Raw genomic sequence first — 26,955 nt, forward strand, 5'->3', positions numbered from 1 at the left:
TCCATAGACAGATGAACAAATAAAAAAGATGTGGTACATATATACACTGGAGTACTACTCAGCCATTAAAAAGAACGAAATAATGCCATTTGCAACAACATGGATACAACTGGAGAGTATCCCATTAAGTGAAGTAAGCAGAAGGAGAATGACAAATACCATAGGGTATCACTAATATGCAGAATCTAAAATATGACACAAATGAACCTACCTATGAAACAGAAACAGAATCATGGACATAGGGAGGTCAGGGTTAGCAAATGTAAGCTTTTATACATACAATGGATAATCAACAAGGTTGAACTGTATAGCACAGGGAATTACATTCAATAAATTATAATGGAAAAGAATATTTCAAAAAAGAATACATATGTATAACTGAACCAGTTTGTTGCACAGCAGTAATTAACACAACATTGTAAATTAGCTATAAAATAAATAAACACCAATGTCATAGATCACAAGGGTGAAGTGAGATAAAGCACTTAAAGCACTTGCCATGAATTAAGAGCTCAATAAATGGCAACCACTGTGCTTATTTTTAGATTTCATTGGCACTTTTCTATGATGCTTCAGAGTAATACTGTCCCATTTTACTGATGGGAAGGTCAAAAAGCAAAAGGGCATCAGATGATTTGATTAAGGTTATAAGATACTGAGGTAATTCAGGTCTGTGACTTCAAAGCCTTGGTTTTTTCAAAATCATTCTGAAGGAATTTTTTTCTTTACTTCAGGAGAAACAAAAATTAAAACGTTAAATTTTAAAAGAATGTAGTAACTCTGCTTTGAATTGTTTGCAGCTGTAGAAAGAAACTGCTCTAGTAGCAACTAAATTTAAATAGAGTTAACAGTGATTAAGATAATTCAAAGGCTTAAGTATTGATGAATAAAAACAGAAAGGTTTGTGGGCAGAATCAGGCTACAGGTGTTACTCCCTAATTCCTGGTAATCCCTGGAAGTCTATGGGCTTCTGGAACAGGGCAGGCAACAATACTTCCAAGCAAGGGCCCAGCATAAATCTTTCAAGGATGCTTTTAAGGGCCTGCCAGGTGCTATGCTAACTAAACGGCTAATGCACAGTCTCACTTAATCCTCACGGAAATTCTCAGAACTTGTCATTATCACCCCACTGTACAAACGAAGTCCTGGAGGCTCGGAGGCCACAACCAGGTAGTCTGAGAGTCCATTCAGTCTCCACGGTTTGTAGTGGATTTAGAACATCCTGCGTTAGCCTCAACAGCACTTTGGGTTTTTTTGTTATTTTTTGTTAGTTCTACCAGTTTATTGCTACCAACCCATCTCCCTCCACCCTCATGCACGCATGCTCAGTCATGTAACCCCATGGACTGCAGCCCACCAGGCTCCTCTGTCCATGGACTTTTACAGGCAAGAATACTGGAGTGGGTTGCCATTTCCTTCTCCAGGGCGCTTTCAGTTTTTTAAGCTAAAAAGTTTTTAAACTGCTTCGAAAGGGAGGGAGATGGCAGAGGCGTCTTTTCATGTAAAGTGCCCCGCAGTACTGCACAAAGTGCTCCCCATCTGCACGGATTCAGTCTCTGCGGTCCACTCCCACGCGCCAACCCCACTGAAAATTAGCTCTGCCCCCAGGCGAGAGCAAACGACAAAGTCCGAGGGAGAACATTCGCCCCACCACCCTGGAGTGAAAATGAGGGGTGCAGTTTCCACAAATGCCTCCCGACGCCCGCTACTCCCCGTCTGGCAGCCCGGGGCCGGGAACCAACAAACCGTACCTCTCCCGGGCCAGGTGCGTCCAGCCAGCAGCCCAGACTCCAAGCCTTCGCGCCTCCTTTCTAGGAGCTCCGCCTCCTCCGACGCCCGCGGGGCGCGGGGCGGGGCCACTCCTCCGCAGCCAATCCTCCACAGCGGCAGCAGCCCCGGTGGGGCGGGAAGAGCTGGGTGCTCTCGGCGCAGAGCCAGCAGTTCTACCGGGGACCGTAGCTGCACCGGCTCCTGGACCAGTGCCCGCGTCCTCTTCCCCTGCTTTTAGTAGGCACTCTCCCACACACATCCCCAAAATATGCTTGCAGAGAGAGTGGAGCGAGTAACCGCGACGCACCTCTAGCTCTTTGGGGAGTGGAAGAGTTCCCATCCTGGGTTGGAGAGGTGCACGTGGCGCACTCGGGCTGAGTTTGAAGACAGCGCCTGGTGGAGACCCCCTCGGTGGTGATGGGGAGCTGCTTGTGCAAAAAGTGGGAGGCCCTAACCACGCGGGCACAACTGGTCAGCACGTAAAGCTGCTGCTACCTTCCCCTGAACATGCACCCCCAGACCCGCCTCTACGGAGGCGCTGACCCCGGCGCCCCCGGATCTGGGCGGGAGGTGGCGCGCGGGGAGGCGCCAGCCTCGGAGGGGAGGGGCGCGCGGAGGGGGCGGTCGGCCCGCTGGCTGCCCACCGTCCGCCGCGGTGCCGGGGACACTCCCGCCGCCTCCGCTCCGTCCCCCCTGGTCCCCGGGAGTGTGGGCAGGGCTGTCCCGGGGCTTCCGTGGGCCCGGCCTCTCCCACTTCTGGAGGAAAAAGCAGGGGAAGCCCCCGGCGCCCGCCGCCTCCGGAGAGCCGCGGAACCCCCGGCCGTGCAGGCGCTGAAGACGAGCTCGGGCGGGGCCCCGGTGCGTCGTGCCTGTCGCCGTCCGTGTCCGGAGCGGCGGCCCGTGTCCGCCCGCTCGGCGCCCTGAGCCCCCTGCCCCGGGCCGTAGGGGCCCCACCCTGCGGGGCGTGGGCGACGGCCGGCCGGGGACCAGCAGAGCAGCCGTCGCGGGGCCTTGCCGCGGCCTCCAGCAACCCAGCCCCGGGGAATGCAGTGGCCCCCGGTCCCTGGCGCCTCTCCGTGTCTAAGCTGGGCCTCCTCGCTCGCCTGCTCCGCGGCCACGACGCTCCTGGGCCGCGCCGGCCGGGCCCCCCTCATGGCGGCCAAGTGGTTCAAGGAGTTCCCTCTGAACCTGAAGACCGTGTCGGAGCGGGCCAAGCCCGGCGGCGGGGGAGGCGGCAAACTGCGCAAGAACTCGGAGGCGGGCGGCTCCGGGCCCGCCCCGGGCAAGGGCCGCAAGAACTCGGCGGCCGAGCTGGGCAGCGGCCGGGCCGGGGTCGGCCCCCCCAAGGACAGCCGGCTGTCCCGGGATAGCCTGCAGGGCCTGATTCAGGCCGCCGCGGGCAAAGGCCGCAAAAACTCGCGGACCACCGAGGAGGAGCCCCACCGGGGCGCGGCCAAGAGCTCAGGCTGCAGCACCTACATCAACAGGCTCATCAAAGTGGACACTCAGGAGAAGAACGGGAAGAGCAGCTACCCCAGCAGCAGTAGCAGCAGCAGCAGTAGCAGCAGCACCTCTTCCTCCGCGTCCTCTTCCCCTTCATCTCTGGGCCCCGAACTGGACAAGGGCAAGATTATTAAGCAGCAAGACACGGTAAGAATACAATCTCCCTTGGACCACCTCTGCCCTACTGAAGCCTAACAGTGGGAAGGGAGCATCGTGAACCCGCTGAACTCGAGGGTTTTTTATACCTCAGAGAAGATGAGGATGTATTTTCCCCTTCTGACATTGATGACTGCTAAGTGACCATTTAAGATCATTTGTTTGTTTAATCTTGAAAAAATTCTTATGCTAGCCTTGGGGAACTTGGCAGAAATGTACTTTCCATTTAATTTTGTTATAAGTTTAGAAGAATAATTGAATGAGACAATCGGGCTTTGTTGAATTTGACTCCCTTGTAGATGTTGTGTATTTTAATTTAGAAATCCAGAGGAATTGCAAAACTAGGCTTGTGTATAACTTTTATTCTTCTTGAGCATAAGGAATGGTCACCTTTAAACTGCTTAAGTATGAATTTTAAAGCTCCAGGGAATGGATTGGCCGCTACCCACCCTCTCTGCTGGAAACTCCATCATTCCTTGCACTTTTACCCCATATAGAGTTTCTCCATGCTTCACTAGCACCCCAAGTTTACAGCCCTTTCATTCATCCCATTGAAGAAGGAAATGGCAACCCACTCCAGTATTCTTGCCTAGAGAATCCCGTGGACGGAGGAGCCTGGTAGGCTGCTGTCCTTAGGGTCGCGCAGAGTCAGACACAACTGACGCGATTTAGCACGCGTGCATGCATTGGAGAAGGAAATGGCAACCCACTCCAGTATTCTTGCCTGGAGAATCCCAGGGACAGGGGAGCCTGGTGGGCTGCCGTCTATGGGGTCGCACGGAGTCGAACACAACTGAAGCGACTTAGCAGCAGCAGCAGCATTCATCCCATGAACATTTGCTGTGCAGGAGCCATGTAGGATAGGGGGCAAGGGGCTCTAAGGGCTAGGGCTGTGGAGGATACAGAACAGGACGAGGAAATGCCCTGAAGGAAATTACAGATCAGGAGAGAAGGTGTTTCCTGCTTCTTACACGCCGGAGGTTTTCTGGGTACTGTCCAATGTGAGACAGTTAAGAAAAGTGTGAAGAGACCCACTTCATTCGTACAGAGATGAGTTGGGGTTTTGTTTGTTTTTAAAAAGAGGAGAGAGAAAGCTCACACCCAGCTTTCAGACTCTAGCCAAGGTGATCACTTCCCTGTCATGAGCACTTTCTCTTGCCCAGGCTTCAAACATGCTGCCCACCTGGGTGGGGTCAGGAGCAGGTAGCACGTACCATGTGTGTCTGCACTGGCCCTTCTGTTCATTCCTCCATTTATTCTGTCCAGGTATTTACAGCATGCCTACCTGAGTGCCAGACACTGGTGGGAGAGTTTGGGAAGATGGCCATCTCACCCAGACATTAGTCAGTGGTCTCTGTGTGTGTTTACCTAGATCATAAGCACCTTGCAGCCGAGTGCTGAGTATCATGCTTCTTGCTCCTCGTTGTACCTTGGGGATGCAGTACACCCGAACAGCAAGAAGCATGGAGTGAGAGTGAGTGGTAACCACAGTCCTCTGCAGTGACTGCCCAGTTATTTTCATAGTCATTGCTTCTCGATGTCTGAAGTTTCTTAGGCCATCTCCTCCCAGGAAGAAAACTCTCATCCAGGCTGTCCCCTCCTCCTCACTTCTCCCCATTTATCTGGATTTCTTTCCCAGCCCCAGTGGCACATCTCCGTGAACTCTTTGGAGAATATAATCAGAGATTGTATGAAGGGCTGGGCTTCTTCCCTTAATTTTGATTCACCTTTGGTTTTTATTCCTCTCTTTCTCTTCAACTGGAATACACGCTTTATTTATACTATCCTAGCTGTTTATCTGTGGGGCCACATTGATAATAGGGGAAGTGCTGTGCTTTTTAAAAATGAATGTTTCTTGGGACTTCCCTGGTGGTCCAGCAGTTAAGACTCTGAGCTTGCACTGCAGGAGGCAAGGGTTCTTACCCTGGTCAGGGAACTAAGACCCTGGGTGCCATGCAGTGCAGCCCCCTCCCCGCAAAAAGAATATATCTTTTCTGCATAAAATTTCCATAAAACTCTTCCTTCCTGAGAAGTACCTGTCAGACGCAGGCTCCTTAAGTTCCCACATTGTCACTCAGCTGTTGCATTACAGAACTATTGCACTCACACCACCTTCCCAGGCACCTTCCTGTTTTTGGAAGGATGGATGCTTTCTGTCACAAATATGGATGAAAACTTCCCTGGTGGCACAGTGGATAAGAATCCGCCTGCCAGTTCAGGGGACACGGGTTCAACCCCTGGGCTAGGAAGATTCCATATGCCTCAGAGCAACTGAGCTCATGCTCTACAACTTCTGAGCCCACACTCTAGAACCTTCGAGCAACTTACTGAGCCTGAATGCTGCAACTACTGAAGCCTGTGCTCCGCTACAGGAGAAGCAATGAGAAGCACTTGCATCACAGCGAAGAGTAGCCCCCTCACCACAACTGGAGAAAGTCCACGCACAGCAATAAAGACCTAGTGCAACCAAAAAATTAAAAGAAAGAAATAATATTTTTTAAAAAACTATCAGATTGTTGTCTGTGAGAATCAGTGTGCTTATAAATCATTGAACCTAGAACCCCCAGGGTACTGTTTAGCTCTGACCTGTTTCCTAGGCTTCTTATTATGAAGCCTATTTCTTTAGAGCTGTTACAAATTCCTTGAGGACAAGAAGAAGGTCTTGGTCTTATTTTATTCCCTCTCAGTGCCTAGCCAGTGCCAGGGGACGTGCAGTATCCGTGAGTGATTAACTGACTTACCATGGCTATACTGCTCAAATAGTTGGCATTTAAAAAAACACCAAATCATAGAAGAGGTAGTAGACCAGTTCATTTTCTTCTACTCTAAAGACATGGATATCCTCCACTCTCTGCCACCCACCCTGCCACACTTTAACCAGCAAATGCCTTATTGCTTGGGGAGAGAGAGGGAGGTGAAAAGAGCCTTGGGGATAAGCAGGAGAGCTTAGATGGATTGTTGCCGATCAATTATACTACCAAAATAAACCAGATGTTTGTCCAGCTGAGTGGATAATAATGTGATCAAGTGCAAAAGCTCTTCAGAACTGGTTGGAAATTTTGAAGTCTTTTGGGGTCTGCAAGTTTTTAGTAACCTTTTTTGACACCATTGTCACTCTGGTATGTGATAATAGTTAGCAACTTCTCTGTCTGGTTTTCTTACAGGTCATCATTTTAGAAGACTATGCTGACCCTTACGATGCTAAACGGACGAAAGGTCAAAGGGATGCAGAGAGAGTAGGGGAGAACGACGGTTATATGGAACCGTATGATGCCCAGCAAATGATAACAGGTTTGTAACCAGGAGCTGCTTTATACTGAAATCTCGCACTCAACTTGGAATGTAGTAAAAAAATAAATAAATAAGAACCAGTGTGTATTTGAGGAAGAGAGGTGAAGGAACTTTATCAGATTCTCCTGTGAGGAAGAAACAGAAATTAGACCCAAAACTAAAGTCAAAATATCTAGCTAACATCCTTAATGGTTTTGTATCCTTCAGGTTTAGAATTTGCGGGGGTCTTTAAAGTTTTTCTAATTCTATGCCAAGTGACACTTGTGAATTTGCAGATCTTCTCAGGATGTGATCTCCAGTTTTCAGATAATTTAAATACACCTCTTGGCCACTGTCAAAACTTTGACATCCGTAATGGGAGTCATCAATCTGTACCAAGGGGGAGTAATTCCGACTTGTAAGTTGAGCAAACACTCTTGTTATTTTTTTTGGTGTCATACTTTTCCTTTTATTCATAATTCTCTTAAGTTGGTGTAAACAATACTTAAACTAATTATTTAGATTTATTTGTGGAATTTTAGAGTAAGTTTTCTTTACTCCTTAATGAAAAACTGCCGTTTCTAAGGGCTGACTCAAGGGAGCCTTGTTCAGATGTCCTGGGTTTCATGCCTGGGAAAGGAATAATTGGTCACACATTAAAGATTTTGTCTCTTCTGTTTAAAAACAGATTGAAAGGCTGTCAAGGACGGGCTCCAAAAGCATAGTCTCAGAAAAGTTGAGCAGGAGGGTAACCATAGCACCCTGGAAGGGTCAAGACAGGCTTCAGAGTGAGACGGAGCTGCCGCAGGAAAGCACCGCTCTGTTTCCTGCTCTCTGCTCACAGAGATAAGGCATCGAATTTGGGGAGGGTGTGCCCTGGCCAGGCTGTGACCCTGAAGGTCACTGGACTGTGACCTCTACTGAAATCTGTGAATGAAAGGAAGTGAGAATGAACTTAGAATTCTAAAAAATATCAGAAACTTGAAAGGAATAGGGGGAAAGATTTTCTTTTACATAAAACTGAGGGAAAAGCCTTTCTGGAAAAAAAAAAAATGTTTTGCTTTAATTCACTTTTCTTTGTCCTTTGGTTTTTATTCCTCTCTTTCTCTTTAATTGGGATAAGTTTTTTGTTTATATTATCTGAGGTTTGTGGTGGGGGGGCGGGGGGGAGGGGTTGTTTCGTTTTCTTATGGATCCACACTGATGGTAGGGAAAGTGCTTTTAAAAAATGAATAATTTTCCCCCCATATAATCCTCACAAAATCCTGAAAACTAGGGGACGCTAATACTACCCCTTGTTACAGGGTAGAAAATAAGACCAAAGAGATTCTGACTCTCATAAGATGTTTGTAAGGCTCTTTAAGAGACAGAACATAAATTAGAACCCAGATCTTCCCACTCCAGACTGAAAGGTATGCTTTCTACACCAAGGTGCCTCAGGACACATTCGAAATGGTATATGCAAAAGCACTTTAAACTTTACACATAAAGAGCAGCCCACTCCAGTATTCTTGCCTGGGAAATCCCATGAACAGAGGAGCCTGGTAGGCTACAGTCCATGGGGTCACAAAGAGTCCCCATGACTTAGCGACTAAACAGCAAGAACAGCAACAAGCCATCTTTCCACTCAGACTCACAAGGAAAGCTGTATTTAGAAGTCAAAAGTTTGTATGTAACTTGTTGCTTCCCCCCCCAAAAAAAATAAAATTTTAAAATTAAATAAATAAAATTCAGTGTCCAATATGAAATAAATGTAATAATAATAGTAGCTAGCATTTAATATTGGAGCACATATTAAGTCCCAGGCTTTGTTTTAAACAGTTTACAGGAATAAATGCATTTAGGAATGCAACACTAATACATTCAATTGGAGAATAAATTCAAATTTATTAAAAATTTTAATTACTCTTAAGAATTATAATTTTTTTCCCTTTGCTCTTTTAAAAAAAATTTATGTTGGTGAAATTTAAAAGATACTTCATTTAAAATTTAAAATATATATCACAAAACACCTACTCAATTAATGTAGAGGATATACCTCTTATTCTACACATAGGTTACACAGCTGGACAGAATAACAGGAAGTGAGTTTACCGGAAGCTGGAAATAAAAGATTTGCTACTGGGTGGGTTTTCTTTTTTTTTTTTTTCCCTTTTACCTTTTTTGTTCAGTTTGCTCCCTGTAAGGCTTGTCAAAGTCCAGGTTCAGAAATGTCTCATATTTCTTGAGAAATCTTAGGGGAATAAACAAAATTGTTTATTTCAGAATTTCTGCAAAAGATAGCGTTCTGATAAATATAATTTAATTATGGCGCTCCCAATTTCTGTACTGCCTTTTTTATACCTGTGAAGTGAGAGTAACATGCCTGATTTCAACACTGTCTTGGATGTATAGAACAATGTTCATGATGGTATTTTGTAACAGCCAACAAAAATTTTGTAGGCATTTCTTTGCCATGTTCCAGGCCCTATGCTGGGCTCCGGGCATCCAAGGAACAAGATGCACAGGTCCCAGGTCCTTATGAACCTTACAACAAGGGGTAAACAGACCTAACAGCAGAAGAGATATCACTGAGAAGTATGCTAAATGCTGTGAAGAAAAGAATGAAAATCATGATCTGCCTCAGGAAACAGAGAAAGGAATAGAAATTCAGTTCAGTTCAGTCACTCAGTTGTATCCGACTCTTTGCAACCCCACGAACCGCAGCACACCAGGCCTCCCTGTTCATCACCAACTCCTGGAGAATAGAAATTAAGAGACATTTATTACTTTCCTATGGTAACTGTGGGACCCAGACTCCCCAGATTTCCCTGTGCCCAAAACTTTGCTCTTAACTTTTAAAAGCTAAAGATTTATAAATTTCTGAGTAAATTCTCACTTAGATTTATCTGAAGGATTGTTTCATGAAAAAGATACAACAATGAATATGAGGCAATATTAGTTTAAACCTGTTGTTGTTCTGCTGAATTTGCAGAAACATTTTAGCTAAATAATTAGCAGAAGCTTTCTACTTAATTTAACATGATGAGTTTTTTCCACCAAATTAAAACATTAGCATTGGGAGAATTTTTCTAAGTTTCCTAAGATGAACCATCATTCAGCATGCGAGTTCCTTCTGCAACTGATAATCACACAAGTTGAGTGTCTCTTAGGTGCCAAGTTGCCAGATTACCTTACTAAATCCTACCATCCTGTGTGGTGGGCGTTAGAAGTGTCTCATTTACAGAGACAGAAGCTAAGGTTCAGAAAGATTCAATAACTTGTCCCAATTATGCAGTTGGAGAGTGGGGATACCAGGTCACCCAGCACCCTTTGGTTTTAGTTACAGAGCTCCAGTCACAGAGTATCTTTAAATTTTGGTTTTTGCCTCCAAATGGTTTTATTGGTTGGTATAGATAGTCAAATCTAAAGGAAAACCGCCATTTAAAAAACTGTCCGTTATGGAAAAAACAGAAGGCTTTTTTGATTTACTTGTCTGTATTTTGTTTGTTACACTTAAGTTTCAGGACTTCTGATTTATATCTGCTTTTGTTCAGATATTTGGATTTGTTCAATAGGAAAATGTTAATTTTAAATCAAAAGCTTGAGCTGATAAAAGATCCCTATTTCTGATTCTAAGGGGAACATGGAGCCTTTTAGGGCTCTAAGTCTGATGTTTTGAATACGTGAAATGGACTAAGGGAAAAGGTATGTTACAAAAATTGTAACTAATATTCTACATTAAATCTTTGAGGCATAAAGTAAGATATAATAGAGAAAGCACGGGCTCTGGAGGCAGTGGGCTGCCCCACTGACTACTGCACAGCCTCAGTTTATTCCTCTGTGAAAATGGGCTAACATCTCTTGCTGCATTATGCTGAGGCTTCACTGAAATGCAGGTGCAACATGCCTGGTACATGCATACATGGAAGATATCACAATTATTTAGACACTTTGGAAAGAGAATTCCATTCTCAAAGAAAATTCTTAACAAGTATGTTATTATTGTTTAGTCTCTAAGTTATGTCTGACTCTTTTGTGACCCCATGGACTGTAGCCTGCCCGGCTCCTCTGTCCATAGGATTTCCCAGGCAAGAATACTGGAATGGGTTGTCATTTCCTTCTTCAGGGGATCTTCCCGACCCAGGGATGGAACCCGGGTCTCCTCCATTTCAAGCAGATTTTTTACTACTGGGCTACTAGGGAAACCCCTGAACAAGTATAGGGGACTATTAATTGCTAACTAGATGATTTAACAAAAAAAAGTCTTGGTCTTATGTTTTTAAATATAAATGGCATAATTATGCACAGCTACAGTTGGAAACTGAGAAGGGAAAATTTTTCAGCCCATATTATGTTTCCTGGCAACCGGTTGCAGATTTGAACTGGTGCAGGTCAGGCCTCGGTTCAGCCCTTGGTGAAATGGGTGTTTATCTGTAGCCCGTTGGCTGCATTCTGTTGTCTGCCGTGGTAAATGGCCTCTATCGGCAGAGCCAGGGTGTAGCTTCCTCTGGCCATTTCCTCCTTCTCAGGCTCGTTTCCGCTCGGAGCCAGCTCTGCACGTCAGGGGCTATTCTCCTGCAGGAAGGGTCGGCTTGCAGCCCCGCGATTGTTTCTGTTTCCATGGCGCCTCAGGTTGGGGGCAGCCAGGTGCTGGAATGGACTCGAAGGTGACTCCCCTTGAAGGGGCAGAGAGGCCCTGTGCTTAAGCCCTTTTTTTCCCCTCTATTTAAACATTGTTTTAAAAGATGATCATACTCCTCAGATTTCACCCCAACCCCGGATCATCCTGGGATGGAACATTCTCAACTGTATGCCTTCCAGTGTTTTTCCCAGAGCTCTAAGTGTGTACTGACTATCTAAGATAGAAGTAGTACAAAGCCCTCATCGTAAAAGTAAAACCCAAATACATGTGAAATAAGTACTCAAAGATTTTAATCAGCGTACATTATTTTAACACAAACTCATTGAAATTTCCTGTGAACAGGGCTCCTTCTATCTTAAGGCTGGACTCAACTCTTTCTCCATTTAGTTCAACCCGGACAGAATTGAGGTGAGGACTTTGGGAAAGGTTTCCCCAGCCTGTGCCAGTCTAAACAGAGAATAAACTTAGGTTTTGATCAGAAACTTTAAAATTCTAAATTCGTCCTTTGAATGCCTTTGTGTTTTCTCTTTCCTCTTTCCTAGTTCTGTAGAAAAGTTCTTTTTCAAAAATTCCAGCCTTATCTTAATTGAACCAAGAGCAGAGTGTGTGTTTTTGTTTCTTTTTTTCCATAACACCATCTAGAATAAGCAGTGAAGAAAAAAAGCTGTCGATTGAAAGTCAAGAGGCTTGGACTGGAGATGTTGGAGACCTCAAACAACCCGAGGCACCTTCCTGGGCTGGGGGTGGGGAATGGTCCTTAGCTATCACATTTGGATGTGGAGGTTTTCATGCTAGGAGAACCCTTCTCCTTGGGCTGGGGCTAGCAATGATGAGATTAGTCCTGGAGAGCAGGAGGAACTGAGGTGGGGACCCAGGCGGAGTGGGAGTGCATCTCAGGCTTCTCTTCTTACTAGAATCACCTGGGGGAGCTTTTACAGCTCTGACTGCCAGATTGTTGTTGTTTAGTTACTAAGTCATGTCTGACTCTTTGCAACCCCGTGGACTGTAGCCCACCAAGCTCCTCTGTCCATGGCATTTCCTGGGCAAGAATACTGGAGTGGGTTGCCATTTCCTTCTCCAGGGGATCTTCCCAACTCAGGGATGGAACCCATGTTTCCCGCTTGGCAGGCAAATTCTTTACCACTGAGCCACCAGGGAAGCCACCCCAGCTCAGTTAATCAGGACCTGTGGTGATGGGACCCAGGCATGAGTCTTCATTAAAGCTCCCCCAGGTAAGTCTATGCACCAGACCTGCAGTTTTATAGGATCCAGCTGCAGTAAGGGGCCCCTATCCAGCAGAATTATAACCTCATCCTACAAGTAAATTTTGCCCCTTTGAATTAATGTCCTGATTTTAATAACTTTTCCCTTGGAGTGTTTCATTTACCATCCTTCGCTTGTTATAGAAGTCTGATGGAGTCAGTGGTTCTTCTCTGTCACCATGCCCATTTTCACTTACTTGTAGAAAGTTTCACTTTCCTTTGTTTTTGTGGCATTGTAAGTCTCCTGATCCTCTTCTTCCTTACCTGACCATTCCTTCTCAGCCTTTTTTGGTGACACTTCTTTCATCCAGCCTTTTCTGAAGTCCCAGATTCTGCTTTTAATCCTCTTTCCTTTCTAATCAGCCTCCTTTTCTATGATGATTGCTTTCATTCTTACAATACCAGCAATGATCCATGTGTGAGTAACTCCTTGACTTGTACCTCTGACCTTCATCTTCTGCTGAGCTCCAGATGTATGTTGTCACCTGCCCGGAGAAGTTCTAGAACTCCTTCCCCTCCCTCCCACCTCCCATTCATCATCCAACCATTATTTAGCACAGCTGTTTCCTACAAAGTCAAACAAGACATGGGGGTCCCTGGCCTGGCAGTCTCCACCAAATTGGAAGTGCAGACATTTCGACAAATAAATCCACACACTGAGAGAAGTACAAGGTGAGAGTGAATTGGTGAAGCAGTGCCACCGGGGGGAGTTGGGGCATTGGAGAAGGTCAGTCAGAGAGAGGAGGAGATGCTAGGCCAGACTCCAAAGGATTGGAAGATCACCAGCACGCCACGGGCATAAGACAGTGCAGTGTGCAGAGAACTTCAGAAGTTCCTTTTGGTTGGAACAAAGAATTGGATTTCAGGGGGGACAGGGACAGGGTGCTGTTGAGAGATGAAATCAGAGAGGGAAGTAGGCAGTGATGTGACTACAGAAGGTGTCCCGTGCCATGCTGAGCAGTTAGCACTTTGTAAGTGGACAGTTGAGAGCTTATGGGATGGCAAGTGATGAGATGTTTGCGTTTAAAAGGGTCCTCTTCACTGCGACCAAGGAGACAAAAGGCTTCCTTGTGGGCATTTAGAGGAAACCACAGCACAATGCTTGAATTGGCCTATGGTAGCACGGGTGGTAAAGAATCCGCCTGCCAATCCAGGAAACAGAGTTTGATCCCTGGGTTGGGAAGATCCCCTGGAAGAGGAAATGTCAACCCACTCCAGTATTCTTGCCTGGAAAATTCCATGGACAGAGGAGCCTGGCAGGCTTCAGTACATGGGGCTGCAGATTCATTCGGACACGACTGAGCAACTAAACAACAACACATGATGCCTCTGGGCCCTGAGCTACTCAGTCCCCAGACTCTGCTGCTGCTTTCCCACTGTGGCTCGCTGGCTGGTTAGCTGGTGGTTAGATGATTTGCATCAGATATTTTGCATTGATGTCTGGGCTTCCGTTCAGACCATACCTTTATTCTATCTTGTGCACTGTGTTGGAGTTCTCTTCCAGCCAAAAAAAAATATAGATATATATATAGTTATTTATATAGTTGTTAATTATATACAATTAAACAATTATATAATAATTGTTACTACCTGTTTAAAAACTTGTAATGTGGCTCACTACTGTATACAGAACAATCGAAACTTTTTAATTCTGGCTTTTAAAACTTCTCCACTTTGGTGCCTGTCCTGCCTTTTCCAGCTTCTTCTCCCATACCACCTCTCCTCTTCTGGCCTTTTGGCCTTTGAACTTCTCTCTCGATTCCCTGTGATGGAAACAAGCCCTTTCTCGTTCCCACCTCCATATCTTCACTCAGACAGCTTCCTCCACTGGAAAAGACCTCCTCTATCAAAGTCAATGCATCTTCCATTTCTCTTCCACTTGGAGTCAATCCAAGTGTAGTGGCTAAGAGTATGGCTTCTAGAGCCCAACTTCCTGCTTTTGAATCCAGGCTTTGCACTTACCGTCTTGAGCAATTTCCTTAAACTCTTTGTGCTTCAGTTTTGTCCTGTTATATGGGGAACTAATAGTGTCCACCTCATAGGGCAGTTGTGAAAATTACAATGCACTTAGAAAAAAATATGTAATGCATGGTACACTATTGCTAAATGTTAGCTCTTGAGATATTATTTTTGTTGTTTTTCCCCCTAACTCCTCCTTTACGTATTCCAGGAGATAGTGAAGGACAGGGAAGCCTGGCATGCTGCAGTCCATGGGGTCTCAAAGAGTCAGACGTGAGTTAGTGACTGAACAACAACATTCTGTCATTGTTAGCCTGTTAAGTATTATTTGTAAATGCATCAGTAGGTCGAAACCACTTTGAAGTCAAGAACTCTGTCTAATGGACCTAAATATCTTCCCTTGATGTATGTGGCCCAGTGCTTGAATATAGTAGACACTCAATTTTTATTAAAATACTTTGCTCTCAGCTTCTTAACAAGACATAAAGCCTTTGAAGATGACCCATACTCAAGAGGAGACAGGGGGACCAGGAACTATGGAGAAGGTCCCCTGAGGCCCCTTCTCTTTTCTCCAACCACACGGCCTCAGAGGCAGGCCTGCCTTCCGTTGTGATTCCCCTAATCCTTGGACTTGATCCCGTATCTGGCTCAGGGGACTAGCGGGAAGTTGTAGGGCCCTTCCCCACCAGCGGGGCAGTCATCAGCCCCGGTAAGCAACAATCCAGGTGTTCTCAGACACTTCCAACCAGACAGACCGGTCTGGTCGGAAGAGAAGTGGTGATTCGGTTCATCACCGGGCGTCAACGGTACATTTTCTTCAAAAGTATTCTGTGCGGTGTGTGTTTTGCAGAAATCAGACGACGAGGTTCCAAAGACCCCCTGGTGAAGGCGCTTCAGCTGCTCGACAGCCCCTGCGAGCCTGGAGAGAACGGCCCGAAGCCAGAGGCGCTGGCTAAGCGCCGAAGCTCCAAGGAGCTGCTGGGGAAGCCGCAGCAACTGTACGACACGCCCTATGAGCCGGCGGCCGAAGCGGGCCCGTTCGCCGCTGAGGGGCCGGAGCGGAAGGCGAGGTTGCCCCCGGACAGCCACGGACGGCTGCCCCAGGACGACGAGAGGCCCGCGGCCGAGTACGAACAGCCCTGGGAGTGGAAGAAGGAGCAGATCGTGCGGGCGCTATCGGGTGAGGGCTGGGTCCGTGTCCCGCTCCTGCCTTCTTTCAGCTCCCCTGCTGGAAAACCCCCTCCCGCCCGTTCAGCCAAGGCGCTTTTCTTTATGTTCCTCAACTGCAAGTTTCTTTTTCCAAGAAATTTGGCTACATGGGGAAATAAAAATTTGGCTATGGTTGAAAGAACAGGACTGAAGAAGACCCCTTAATGTTGCATAGGGTCCTCTATCCTTCTGGGCATCTTCATTTCCTTGCAGTTTATTTGCATTTTCTTGCGTTTATCCTTGCAGTATGCAGCTGTTTGGGAAATGCCTTACATCACTATTGGAAAACCTTATCTAATCACCACTAAAAGCTATCACATTGAGAGCCCCTTCTTCTAACTCTTGGTGCTATTCCTCGAACCTGTTGAAATTTCTGTTTATAATAAGATGGCAGTAGTGGATCAAATGGATTATAGGAGAGGTGGTTGGAAAGCAGGAGGAAGCTAGCTTTTTTTTTTCCTGTTGAAAATCCTGCTAAAGGAATCAATTCTTCAGCTGTGAACTTTTTTTTAATAACTTAAGAGGAAGTTGATGAGTAGATTGTCAATAGATATTAAAGGTCAGTCTCCCTCCTGCTTCTCCCAAGACATAGTTTTTCTACTTACCTGGCCACCTAATTTCTCTTGCCTTTGATTTTAAAAGTTAGGGATATCTTTTACCTCTAACAGTAAAGCTGTGCTTTTGGTTAAAACTGCCGTCAATGCAAAGGGTGAATAGAAAAGGTAATTTGTTTGATAGCAAACATTTGGGTCTGGATGGGCTTTCCCCAGGACCCAGCTGGTGAAGAACCTGCCTGCCAGTACAGGAGACTCAAGAGATGTGGTTTCAACCCCTCAGCTAGGGAAGATCCCCTAGAGAAGGAAATGGCAACCCACTCCAGTATTCTTGCCTGGGAAATCCCATGGACAGAGGAGCCTGGTGGGCTACAGTCCGTGGGGTTGCAAAGAGTCAGACCCGACTCGGCATGGGTGCACACACACATTTGAATCAGGTTTTCTTTTTGTGCTTTAATTTTTTAAATAATTGTATTCAAGTATAGTTGATTTAGTGTTATGTTAATTTCTGCTGTACAGCAAAGTGACTCAGTTATACATATTCTTTTTTTGTATTCTTTCCCATAATGGTTTATCACAGGATATTGAATATAGTTCCCTGTGCTGTTTAATAGAACCTTGTTGTTTACCATCCTATAGATACTAGTTTGAATATGCTAATCCCAGGCTCCCAGCCCTTCCCTCCCCCACCCTCAAGTCAGTTTTTGTTTTATTTTATTTAATTTATTTATTTATTTTTGTTTTATTTTATAATTATTTTCCACAAATCCCTACTGGTTACCAACTACTGTGCTAGATGCTGCTCATTTTATCTCTTTATCTTCTGTCCCACCTAGATGTCATAGCATTGTTAAGACACTTAGTAGTTTCTATTTCTCAGTTGATTTTTCTCTTTATTATTTCATAGTGAAAACTTCATTTGGTTTCATAGAATGATATACACTCTTGGAAGGAGTCATTACCTAAAACTGTTTATAGTCTTTTATTCTAAATATACCAAAAGGATGAGTTTTTTTAAAAGTACATTCTGAAATATACTGAAGTGGTTTCTCCTCATGTTCTAAAACCATTCTCTGTTAATGAACATCTTTCAGTAAAAGGAGCTGCGTGTGGATGCTAGCAGTATGATCTGATATCAAAGACAGCCGGAGCTCAGCTACCCCAGGGCCTTTGTAGTACATTTTAGCTCAAATTAAAGAAGGAGGAAACCTGCTTTCCTAAGATGAGGCAGACAAGCTCTTTTCTTTGAGGTGTTACATAGGTCATCTCAGTGGCCTCTGATGTTAAATGGAGTCTTCCTTCCAGTTCAGTTTGAAGGCTCTGAGAGACCTTCTGTCAAGGAGGAGACAGTGAGGCAGCACCTCCGGCAAAAGAGCTGGACCCAGAAGATCCTGAAGCCGCCGCTGACGGACCACAGCGAGGGGGAGAGAGTGGACCCAGCCCTGCCGCTGGAGAGGCAGCCGTGAGTGACACAGGGTGGCGGGGAGCTTGTTGGAGCCTTGATGGGGCACACTAGCTCATTTTAAGTCTTTCTGGTGTTGAATACTTGTCTGAATGGGGCTTATTCGTGAAAACCCATTTTCCAAGCCCAGTGCCTTTGTGCAGAGGGGAAAATGCGGCCCGAGCACCTGATCTCAAATTCCATTCCCCTGTATAGAGTGAAAACTTTTTAAGTGACTCTAGCCCTGTTAACTCCCTCTGGGGTGATGGATAGGTTTTGTGATCCAGGATTACCCAGATGTCATTTCATCTATTTTGAATGGGAAGCCGGATCTAGTCCAGGCTGTTGAGCTTTCATCAGAAGTTCATTTCCAAAATTGCTTTATGGAATGAGGCCCGGTCTGGATTGGGATCTTGATGCTCATGGTTTCTCCCCCTGCCCCATTTTTCAGTTGGTATCATGGTGCCATCACCCGTGCTGAGGCAGAGAGTCGACTACAGTCCTGCAAAGAAGCTGGATACCTGGTTCGAAACAGCGAGTCAGGAACCAGTAGGTACTCCATTGCACTAAAGTGAGTATTAAGCATCCTGGGCTCTCCCTGTCTGGATGGAAGAGTGGGGTGCAGACTTTGCTATCATGGGAAAATGACCAGGCAAAAAAGATATGTTGGGTTGGCCAAAAAGTTCATTTGGGTTTTTCTGTAGGATCTTACACTTTTTGGTCAACCCAATACTTGATATGGTCCACAGGGACACACATTGACAGAAAATAAGATGTGTTTGCTTGGACAACAGAATATGACATACTTTGTTTAGAATGCAAAATTGGGGGAATTCCCTGGCTGCTCAGTGGTTAGGACTCAGCACTTTCACTGCTGTGGCCCTAGGTTCAATCCCTGGTCAAGAAACTTAAGTTCCTGCAAGCCATGTGGTGCAGCCAAAAAAAGAAAGAATTCAAAATTGGCGTTGGGTAAATGTCCCAATATCCCTTATGATAAAGAGGGATAAATATCCCTATTTCATTTCATTGTACATTGATTAGTTTCTGCTTTATGTGATCTAAAGTAGGTCCTCTCAGAGAAATAATTTCTGATAAAAATAATAATTTCTAACAGGATAATTCAGTCATTCTTTTACTCTCTAGTGTTTGGGACTTTAAGAGATTCCTTGATTGTCAAAATGCCAACTGCAATTTTGGTACCAGTTTCTTCTGTTAAAGAAGGAAACACTGCCTTGCGATGACTCCCCTGTCCAATTGTACACAGAACATTCATTTTTGCCTGGTAGGCTTATTCCAATAAGCCTGGTGTCATGGAAATTCTCATTGCTCTGTGAGTTCAGTGGTGCTATATTGGAGGATCATTGTCAAGAGCCCTAACAGCATTTCCTTCCTGAGGAAGCTGAGCCCCTGCAGCTGAAACAATCAGACTGGAGGGGAAAAGAGGTTGAGGGGGGAGCAACATGGCTCAGAAAATGGGATAGGCTACCAGATACACAATACCAGGAATAGCTTTGCTGTGTTCCTGAAGCGGGTGCTTGTGGATTAGATCTTTGAGCCTTTGGTGCCAGCTGTCATATACAACCAGAAACAGTGTTTCCAGATTGGGGGGTGGGGGTGGAGGAAGAAACAAGTTTTATTATTATTATTCTTAATGTTTCCTTTGGGGAGGAAAGAAAGAGGAAACCTTTCACGTGTCTTTTTAGCCTTGACAAAGAGGTGAGTTTAAACCTCACCTTAGTGGTCTCACTCTTGGGCTTAAGCACTAGTTTGGCAATTTGGGGGCGAGGAAGGACTGGGCAATTTTTTTTTTCCTTTTGGTCCAGTACCTGATGACTTGTGTGTGTTAAGGATAAATGACCCAGGGGTGACGCACATTTAGCTGAGGGTTGTGAAGCTTCTCTGTGCTCTGCTAGAGTGCTGAAAGCTCTTCTGTTTGTATATAACAATTCCAGAAGTGGCTGGGAACCTGTTGGCCTATGAATCCAGCTGAGATTGTTTTCAGTGGGGAGGGATCCCTCTGCTCACTCATTCATGTCTTCTCCTCAATTTTGGTTTCGTTCCAGGACTAGTCAAGGATGTGTCCACATCATAGTGGCTCAGACCAAAGACAGCAAGTACACCCTGAATCAGACGAGTGCTGTCTTTGACAGCATCCCGGAAGTGGTACACTATTACTCCAATGAGAAACTGCCTTTCAAGGGGGCGGAGCACATGACCTTGCTCTACCCTGTGCACAGCAAGCTGCACCAAGGTTCAGCCTCCAGAAGCCCCAGCGGGGCCTCTCACACCTAGGAGGGCATCAGCACCCAACCAGATTCTCAGGGGATAAGGCTGGACTGCACCATAATATTTGGGAGGAAGCAGGACTCTTCATTTAGAAGTCAAGAAGTCTGTGGCCTTGAATCCATTCCATGACACTTGGTTACTGACCTGTGCCTTTTCTCCTTGCTAAGCAGTTCTACAATGAGAAACCATAATTTACCAGTTGCCTCCACTCCCTGCATTAGGGTTGTCTATCTGGGGCGTGACCCTCAGGAGAGGTAAGTCAGGAGTCCAGATATACTAAGGTTCTCCAAAAATGCACTAGTTATTCCCTGGAAATAAACCAACAAACTTGGCATTTATATAAAACAACAAAAAATGATCAAACAGACCCAAAGAGCATGTAATATAAGACCCCTTCTTGGGGAAAAGCATGAACAGTGGAAAATGAGTAATAGTGGACACTTTGGAAAAAAACTACCTTTCTCTCTTGAGGGTCCTAGTTCAACTCCAGAGTCCATAAAAATTCACAACTTTAGAGTCTGGCCAAAGGATTCTTTTGTCAGCCAGCCTTCTAAGAAAAGTTTGTGTTTTCTCAATTTCTGTGGACTTTTTTGGCAAATCAGTTATATAAGCATAAATAAGAAGGAAGATGCCTGTGATTTAAGAATCACCAGTATAATTAAGCATTGGCAGTATTGCCGTAATTCTGAATTACAGAATTAAATTGCAGAAAAAGATACACAACAAAGATTTTATTTCTGAGTTTTAAATCTGAAAATTTACAAAGCTCAACAATTGTTTTCTTATTGGATAATAGAACCTCTGGTCTCTTTTGTTTCATCTTTGTCCATTTTAGTAGTTATTGGAACAACTGAATTTTTCATTTTTAGCCCTAAAATTAGATGTACTTTGCATTTTAGAGTAACTATATATATATATATATATGGAGTCCCCTTATATATATATATATATATAGGATATGATTGTGGGAACTGGGTCTCTAAAACCTGCAGTTTCTCTCATGCTGTACAAAGCAGACTGGTTTGCACTATATTAAAATATTTTAAGAGACTGATGTTTTCTCTAACCTCTACTGCTTAAAGATATTAAAATAATATAGTATCATTATCTTTATGATTTATTATGAATTTATATCACCAATGTACTTAACTGTGAAAAAAAAACTGTGGAAATGGCATACTGTGAGAAGGCTACAGTGAGTGGCTCTAATGAAAACTGAGCAGATGTCTCTGTATTCTGGGGTTTGTAATTTGGTTCTTGAAACTGGTCCAGATACAAATGTGCTGACTGTCATCAATGAAAAGTTAACTTTTGTAACTAATGTTAAATACACAAAAAAATGTTGATCCAGTTAACTTTTAGGAAAACATATCCTTCTGGTTATTAGTTAGCATTTTACTGTTAGGATTTAGAGATTAGTAAATATTCGCACCTTTATTCAGTTAAGAATGTACCCAGAGTTGTGTGATCTTTGTTTTTAAAAATTTGAAAAGAACTTTTCCTCACTGGATCTCAATGATTTTATTAGTCAAGAATGTTCTGTTTTTTAAGTACTGATAGAATTTGTTTTAATGTACTGGTGTATGTACTTGCCTTTAGTACAAGATTTTTTTTTTAATTTTTAGCATCCATAGTTCCAATTCCATTCACCAAATATTTATTTTCTTCCATATACAAATAATTCATTCTATTAAACTTATTTTCAGTTCAACATTTAGAAATTAAATCTTGTTTTTTACTTATTCTACAAAGGAAGGTCAGCAGTTATCCCAATTTTAATAAATGCTGAAAACTTTATAAAATTTTTCTTTGTGCACTAAATGATTTCTGGCCCACACCCAGCAACTGTGATGAATGTAATAAGTAACATTTTGAAAGCAGACCTGATACATTAAGTATTTATTGAGCTTCTATCATAGGCTCAGTATTGTGCTTTCTTTATACTGTTTTTCTGTGACAGTCATGCTGTTTTCTTTATACAATTAAAAGTGGAGATGTGGCATTTCGAAATTGTACAGGAGATTATAGTAAGAAGAAACATAGTTAATTAGTAGAAGGGGGGATAAGCTACTATTTTCTTCCTGAAGTTGTGACACAAGCTGACAAAAGCCAGGGAATTCACAGCTGGGTGGTGGCACAAAGTACCATATGTTCTAAAAACAATTCGGCCCAGCAGGGTGTCCCTAATGGCTTCCTTGTTAAGCCTCCGGGGCCAGCTGATCCAAAGCCTTGTGACATGTCTCTCTGAGCTCTGAATGCTTGTGCGTTTTTGTCACTTTGTCCTGATTACAAGTGTTTTCCTGTGGTCTTCATTCTCTTGGGTTCATTCAGTCTCCTGAAATATTTTCTGATTCTTTCTGGAGAAAATAATGTCTTACCACAAATTTGTTCTCGTTTGCCTTGAATTTTAGCATCCGTGGAGCTTTTTACGACTGTCCTTTCCTCTTTATCACACTTTGTTTTTAAAAAATGCTTTGCTGCATGTTACAAGATGAGTTTATTTCATTGTCTTGTTTCAGGCCTCTAAGGACAGAGAGTGAAGGGACATTTCTATTTACTTTGCTGCCACAGTTTTTGTTTTTTTTAAATCAGGATGCATTTCAACCACTGGAGTTGGTATATTTAAATAAATAGGAATAAAAGAGAAATGTTGATACGTGTACAGAAAGGTAAATACGGATATGCCTACTCTGTTCTGGGGATGGAAGTGTCCTTCTTAGTTATACAAAGTATTTTCTTAAGAAGTATATATCAAAAGAGCCTTTATTCTTTGCTGCTTAAAGTCTCCTGTTTTGCTGAATAGTTACTCGTTTATTGACCTCTGCCACAGAGTGGGGAGTGTGGGCTGATAATTTATATGGCCAGCCAGATGTTTTTGAGATAGGTGGGAAAATAGTCCATATTTTTTAATTGGGTCATTTTAACTATGTAATTACTCTGTTAATGGCCACTGTTAGTAAATCTTAATACTTAATTCAGAAGAACAGCTGAGCATTTGAGACATTCTTCAGTTGCTTTTTAAATGAGAGTAGCTTTTCTAGTCTATTAAAATGTCCTTTTTTAGTCAAAGGTTAATGGCTCATTTTTCTTTCAGTCTAGGGGGTATATATTTCATTTCCCTTCTCTCCTGATCCTTTTAATACAATATTTAGCAGAATTTATTTGATACCTTTCTCACATGTCTTTTATTCACTAGTTGTCTCTTTCTTATTTCCCATAATCAGCACTATTTTGGCCTTGTGATCTATTTAGAATCACTCTTCTTTATTGTTTTCTCCAATTTTTGTACCCCATTAACTTAGAGAAACTTGGCCTGCAGTGAACCTTAATTTTTCCTACCTTAATTTCTGACCCTGTAGGAAGAAAATGATGGTGTGTTACTGCCATCTAATGGCGAGAAGGAAAACTGCAGTGGGAAAACAAAGCGTATTTAGGGCAGGGTTTTCTGAAGGATTTCTGATACATTCTTTAGCAGGAAAATGATGACACAGCAGTTGCCATCTTGAAATCTGCCCTTTCCACAGGAAAGGTGATTTGCAACCTAATACAGCCATCGTCAGGAGGCCCCTGGACTATGGCTGGATCATGTCGTTTAGAATCTGAAATTGTTTCTTAATGAATATGCTGGCAAAAGATCATGGAGACAGGCATCTCATTTTTGTCACATTCTTAACCATTCAGTTACTTTGTCTGGGGCCTTAACAAGTATCAACTAATACATAATGTTAAGTTTTGAAAATATTTGAAGATTGTAATACAGGTGCCTTATCTATAGTACTTTAGTAATTTATAGTATATCAGAAGGATTTTATTAAAATTTCTGGATGTATTGCAGTAGCCAACATAAGCTGCATGCCCTCCTGAAGATGGTTTACTCTGAAATATAACTTTAAATAAACATTATTCCAAGAAAGTCTGTGTTTCTGCTTGAGTCAATTAGTTTTGAGAATCACCCCCCTTCATTAAAAAAAAAAAAAAAAACACTTTTCTGCCATAGCAGGGAGGACCAGAAGTTTCATTTGCAATCATTATTGATGAAATGTGTAAACAAACCACAGGTAAACATTACTAGCAGATGTGACCTTAATTTTTTTTTCCCCAGTTCAGCTTGAGAGCTCTATGTTTTCCTTCCCAAATAAAACAATAACACTTGTTTTTGAAGCTTTCCTCTTCCATTTCCTCAGTCTTCTTCTTCCTGAGTAGGCAGTTGTTACATTTGTACTTGTCCCTGACTAGGTATCTGAGTTGTGGCTTTGCTTTTGTTTTTTATCTTTGTTGTTCATACAGATGCCCCCAGCCCATCTGTGGGACATGACACTATAGTCTGTTGTGACTCTGTTTTTCACCCTCTACCAGGTGATTTCCACACCCAGCCATGTTGGAGAGCTGCCACTAGAAGTAACTCTTTAGAAACACAACTTCATTTGAGATTCTAGAAGAAGGCTATAAAAGTCTGCATTTCCATTGAACGTTTATATAAATTGCCACCAGGTGGTATAAGTGCTCATTGTTTTTTCCCATCTGTGTTAACAGAAAAGGAAGTTTGCACTGAGAAATATTCACCTCCCCCACATCACCAGAGCAATTGAGTACTTTTTTTTTCAGAAATCAAGTTGAACACATTTCCAACAGCCCAGGGTTTGGTCTGTTGAGCTTGGATTCTGACCCTGTGAAAGGCCAAGACGTAAATAATGAGAATAAACTCGTGCTGTACACCAGGTATTCTCCTGAATAAATGCTTTCCATGCTATATTATTCCACTTTAATCCTCCACAAGGCAGTGAACCAGCTGGTAGCCTTGTTTTTCAGATAAACACTGGGTCAGTCACGTAGTAAGTGATAGCCCATACTATCACTTAATATCAAGAATAGATGCTTTTGAACAGTGGTGTTGGAGAAGACTCTTGAGAGTCCCTTGGACTGCAGGGAGATCAAACCAGTCCATCCTAAAGGAGATCCGTCCTGGGTGTTCATTGGAAGGACTGATGTTGAAGCTGAAACTCCAATGCTTTGGCCACCTGATGCGAAGAGCTGACTCATTTGAAAAGACCCTGATGCTGGGAAAGATTGAGGGCAGGAGGAGAAAGGGACGACAGAGGATGAGATGGTTGGATGGCATCACCGACTCAATGGAAATGAGTTTGAGTAAACTCCAGGAGTTGGTGATGGACAGAGAGGCCTGGCGTGCTGTGGTTCATGGGGTCGCAAAGAGTTGGACACAACTGAGCAACTGAACTGAAATGATAACTGCAGTCCAGGTCTAATTCTGGAGTGGCTCTTAATTGCTCTACCTAGACAGACATAACTTCATATTACTGCACTTCACAAATACTGCAATCTTTACAAGCCGAAGGTTTATGGCAATCTTGGTGCTATTTTTCCCACAGCATCCTCTCAATTACTGTCTCTGTGTCACATTTTGGTGGTTCTCTGAGTACTTCAAAGCTGTTCATTATATTTGTTATGATGATCAGTAATGTTTGACATTACAATTCTAATTGTTTGCCAGTGCCATGAACCATACCTATATAAGACAGTGAACTTAAGTGTTGAACTTTCCTAGTGAGAAGTGGTTAAAGATCTGCCTGCCAAAGCAGGGGACACGGGTATGACCCCTGGTCCAGGAAAATTCCACATGCCACAGGTCAACTAAGCCCATGAACCACAATTACTGAAGCCTGAGCGCCTAGAGCCCATGCTCCGCAACAAGAGAAAGCACCGCAGTGAGGAGCCTGCACACCACAGCTAGAGAGAAGCCCCTGCTCGCCGAAACTAGCTACAGCCTTCAGTTCAGTTCAGTCACTCAGTTGTGTCTGACTCTTTGTGACCCCATGAATTGCAGCACGCCAGGCCTCCCTGTCCATCACCAACTCCCAGAGTCTACCCAAACCCATGTCCATCAAGTCAGTGATGCCATCCAACCATCTCATCCTCTGTCGTCCCCTTCTCCGCCTGCCCCCAATCCTTCTCAGCATTAGGGTCTTTTCCAATGAGTCAACTCTTCACATGAGGTGGCCAAAGTATTGGAGTTTCAGCTTCAACATCAGTCCTTCCAATGAACACCCAGGATTGATCTCCTTTAGGATGGATTGATTGGATCTCCTTGCAGTCCAAGGGACTCTCAAGAGTCTTCTCCAACACCACACTTCAAAAGCATCAATTCTGCAGCGCTCAGCTTTCTTCACCATCCAACTCTCACATCCATACATGACCACTGGAAAAACCATAGCCGTGACTAGACGGACTTTTGTTGGCAAAGTAATGTCTCTGCTTTTAAATATGCTATCTAGGTTGGCCATAACCTTCCTTCCAAGGAGTAAGCGTCTTTTAATTTCATGGCTACAATCACCATCAGCAGTGATTTTGGAGCCCAAAAAAATAAAGTCTGACACTGTTTCCACTGTTTCCCCATCTATTTCCCATGAAGTGATGGGACCAGATGCCATGATCTTAGTTTTCTGAACGTTGAGCTTTAAGCCAACTTTTTCTCTCTCCTCTTTCACCTTCATCAAGAGGCTCTTTAGTTCTTCACTTTCTGCCATAAGGGTGGTGTCATCTGCATATCTGAGGTAATTGAAATTTCTCCCGGCAATCTTGATTCCAGCTTGTGTTTCTTCCAGCCCAGCGTTTCTCATGATGTACTCTGCATATAAGTTAAAGAAGCAGGGTGACAATATACAGCCTTGACGTACTCCTTTTCCTATTTGGAACCAGTCTGTTGTTCCATGTCCAGTTCTAACTGTTGCTTCCTGACCTGCATACAGGTTTCTCAAGAGCCAGGTCAGATGGTCTGGTATTCCCATCTCTTGCAGAATTTTCCACAGTTTATTGTGATCCACACAGTCAAAGGCTTTGGCATAGTCAATAAAGCAGAAGTAGATATTTTTCTGGAACTCTCTTGCTTTTTTGATGATCCAGCGG

The 26,955-nt window shown here is 43.8% G+C and overlaps 2 protein-coding genes across 5 annotated transcripts in view; one reads left to right on the top strand and one right to left on the bottom strand.

The window, feature by feature from the left end:
* Positions 1-2,954, bottom strand: part of TDRD10 (tudor domain containing 10) — a 63,718-nt gene extending 60,764 nt beyond the window's left edge. The window contains exon 1 of one of the 4 annotated variants that reach the window (XM_081494665.1): positions 1,752-2,301. In XM_081494665.1, the coding sequence (XP_081350791.1) occupies positions 1,752-2,110 (359 nt within the window). In that variant the 5' untranslated portion in view covers positions 2,111-2,301. Of the gene's footprint in view, positions 1-1,751 lie in introns of all 4 variants that reach the window. The other 3 variants (XM_081494664.1, XM_081494666.1, XM_081494667.1) reach the window with 3 other exon arrangements.
* SHE (Src homology 2 domain containing E) lies at positions 1,867-20,651 on the top strand. The gene is made up of 6 exons (XM_081494663.1): positions 1,867-3,420; positions 6,594-6,720; positions 15,395-15,724; positions 17,613-17,769; positions 18,200-18,319; positions 19,812-20,651. Exons 1-6 carry the CDS (start codon positions 2,815-2,817, stop codon positions 20,038-20,040), a joined length of 1,569 nt encoding a protein of 522 aa, XP_081350789.1. The 5' UTR covers positions 1,867-2,814; the 3' UTR covers positions 20,041-20,651.
* The last annotated feature ends 6,304 nt before the right edge of the window (positions 20,652-26,955 follow it).

This window comes from Giraffa tippelskirchi, chromosome 5 (assembly GCF_054371585.1).
Source record: "Giraffa tippelskirchi isolate mGirTip1 chromosome 5, T2T-mGirTip1v1.2.pri, whole genome shotgun sequence".
Taxonomy (NCBI): domain Eukaryota; kingdom Metazoa; phylum Chordata; class Mammalia; order Artiodactyla; family Giraffidae; genus Giraffa; species Giraffa tippelskirchi.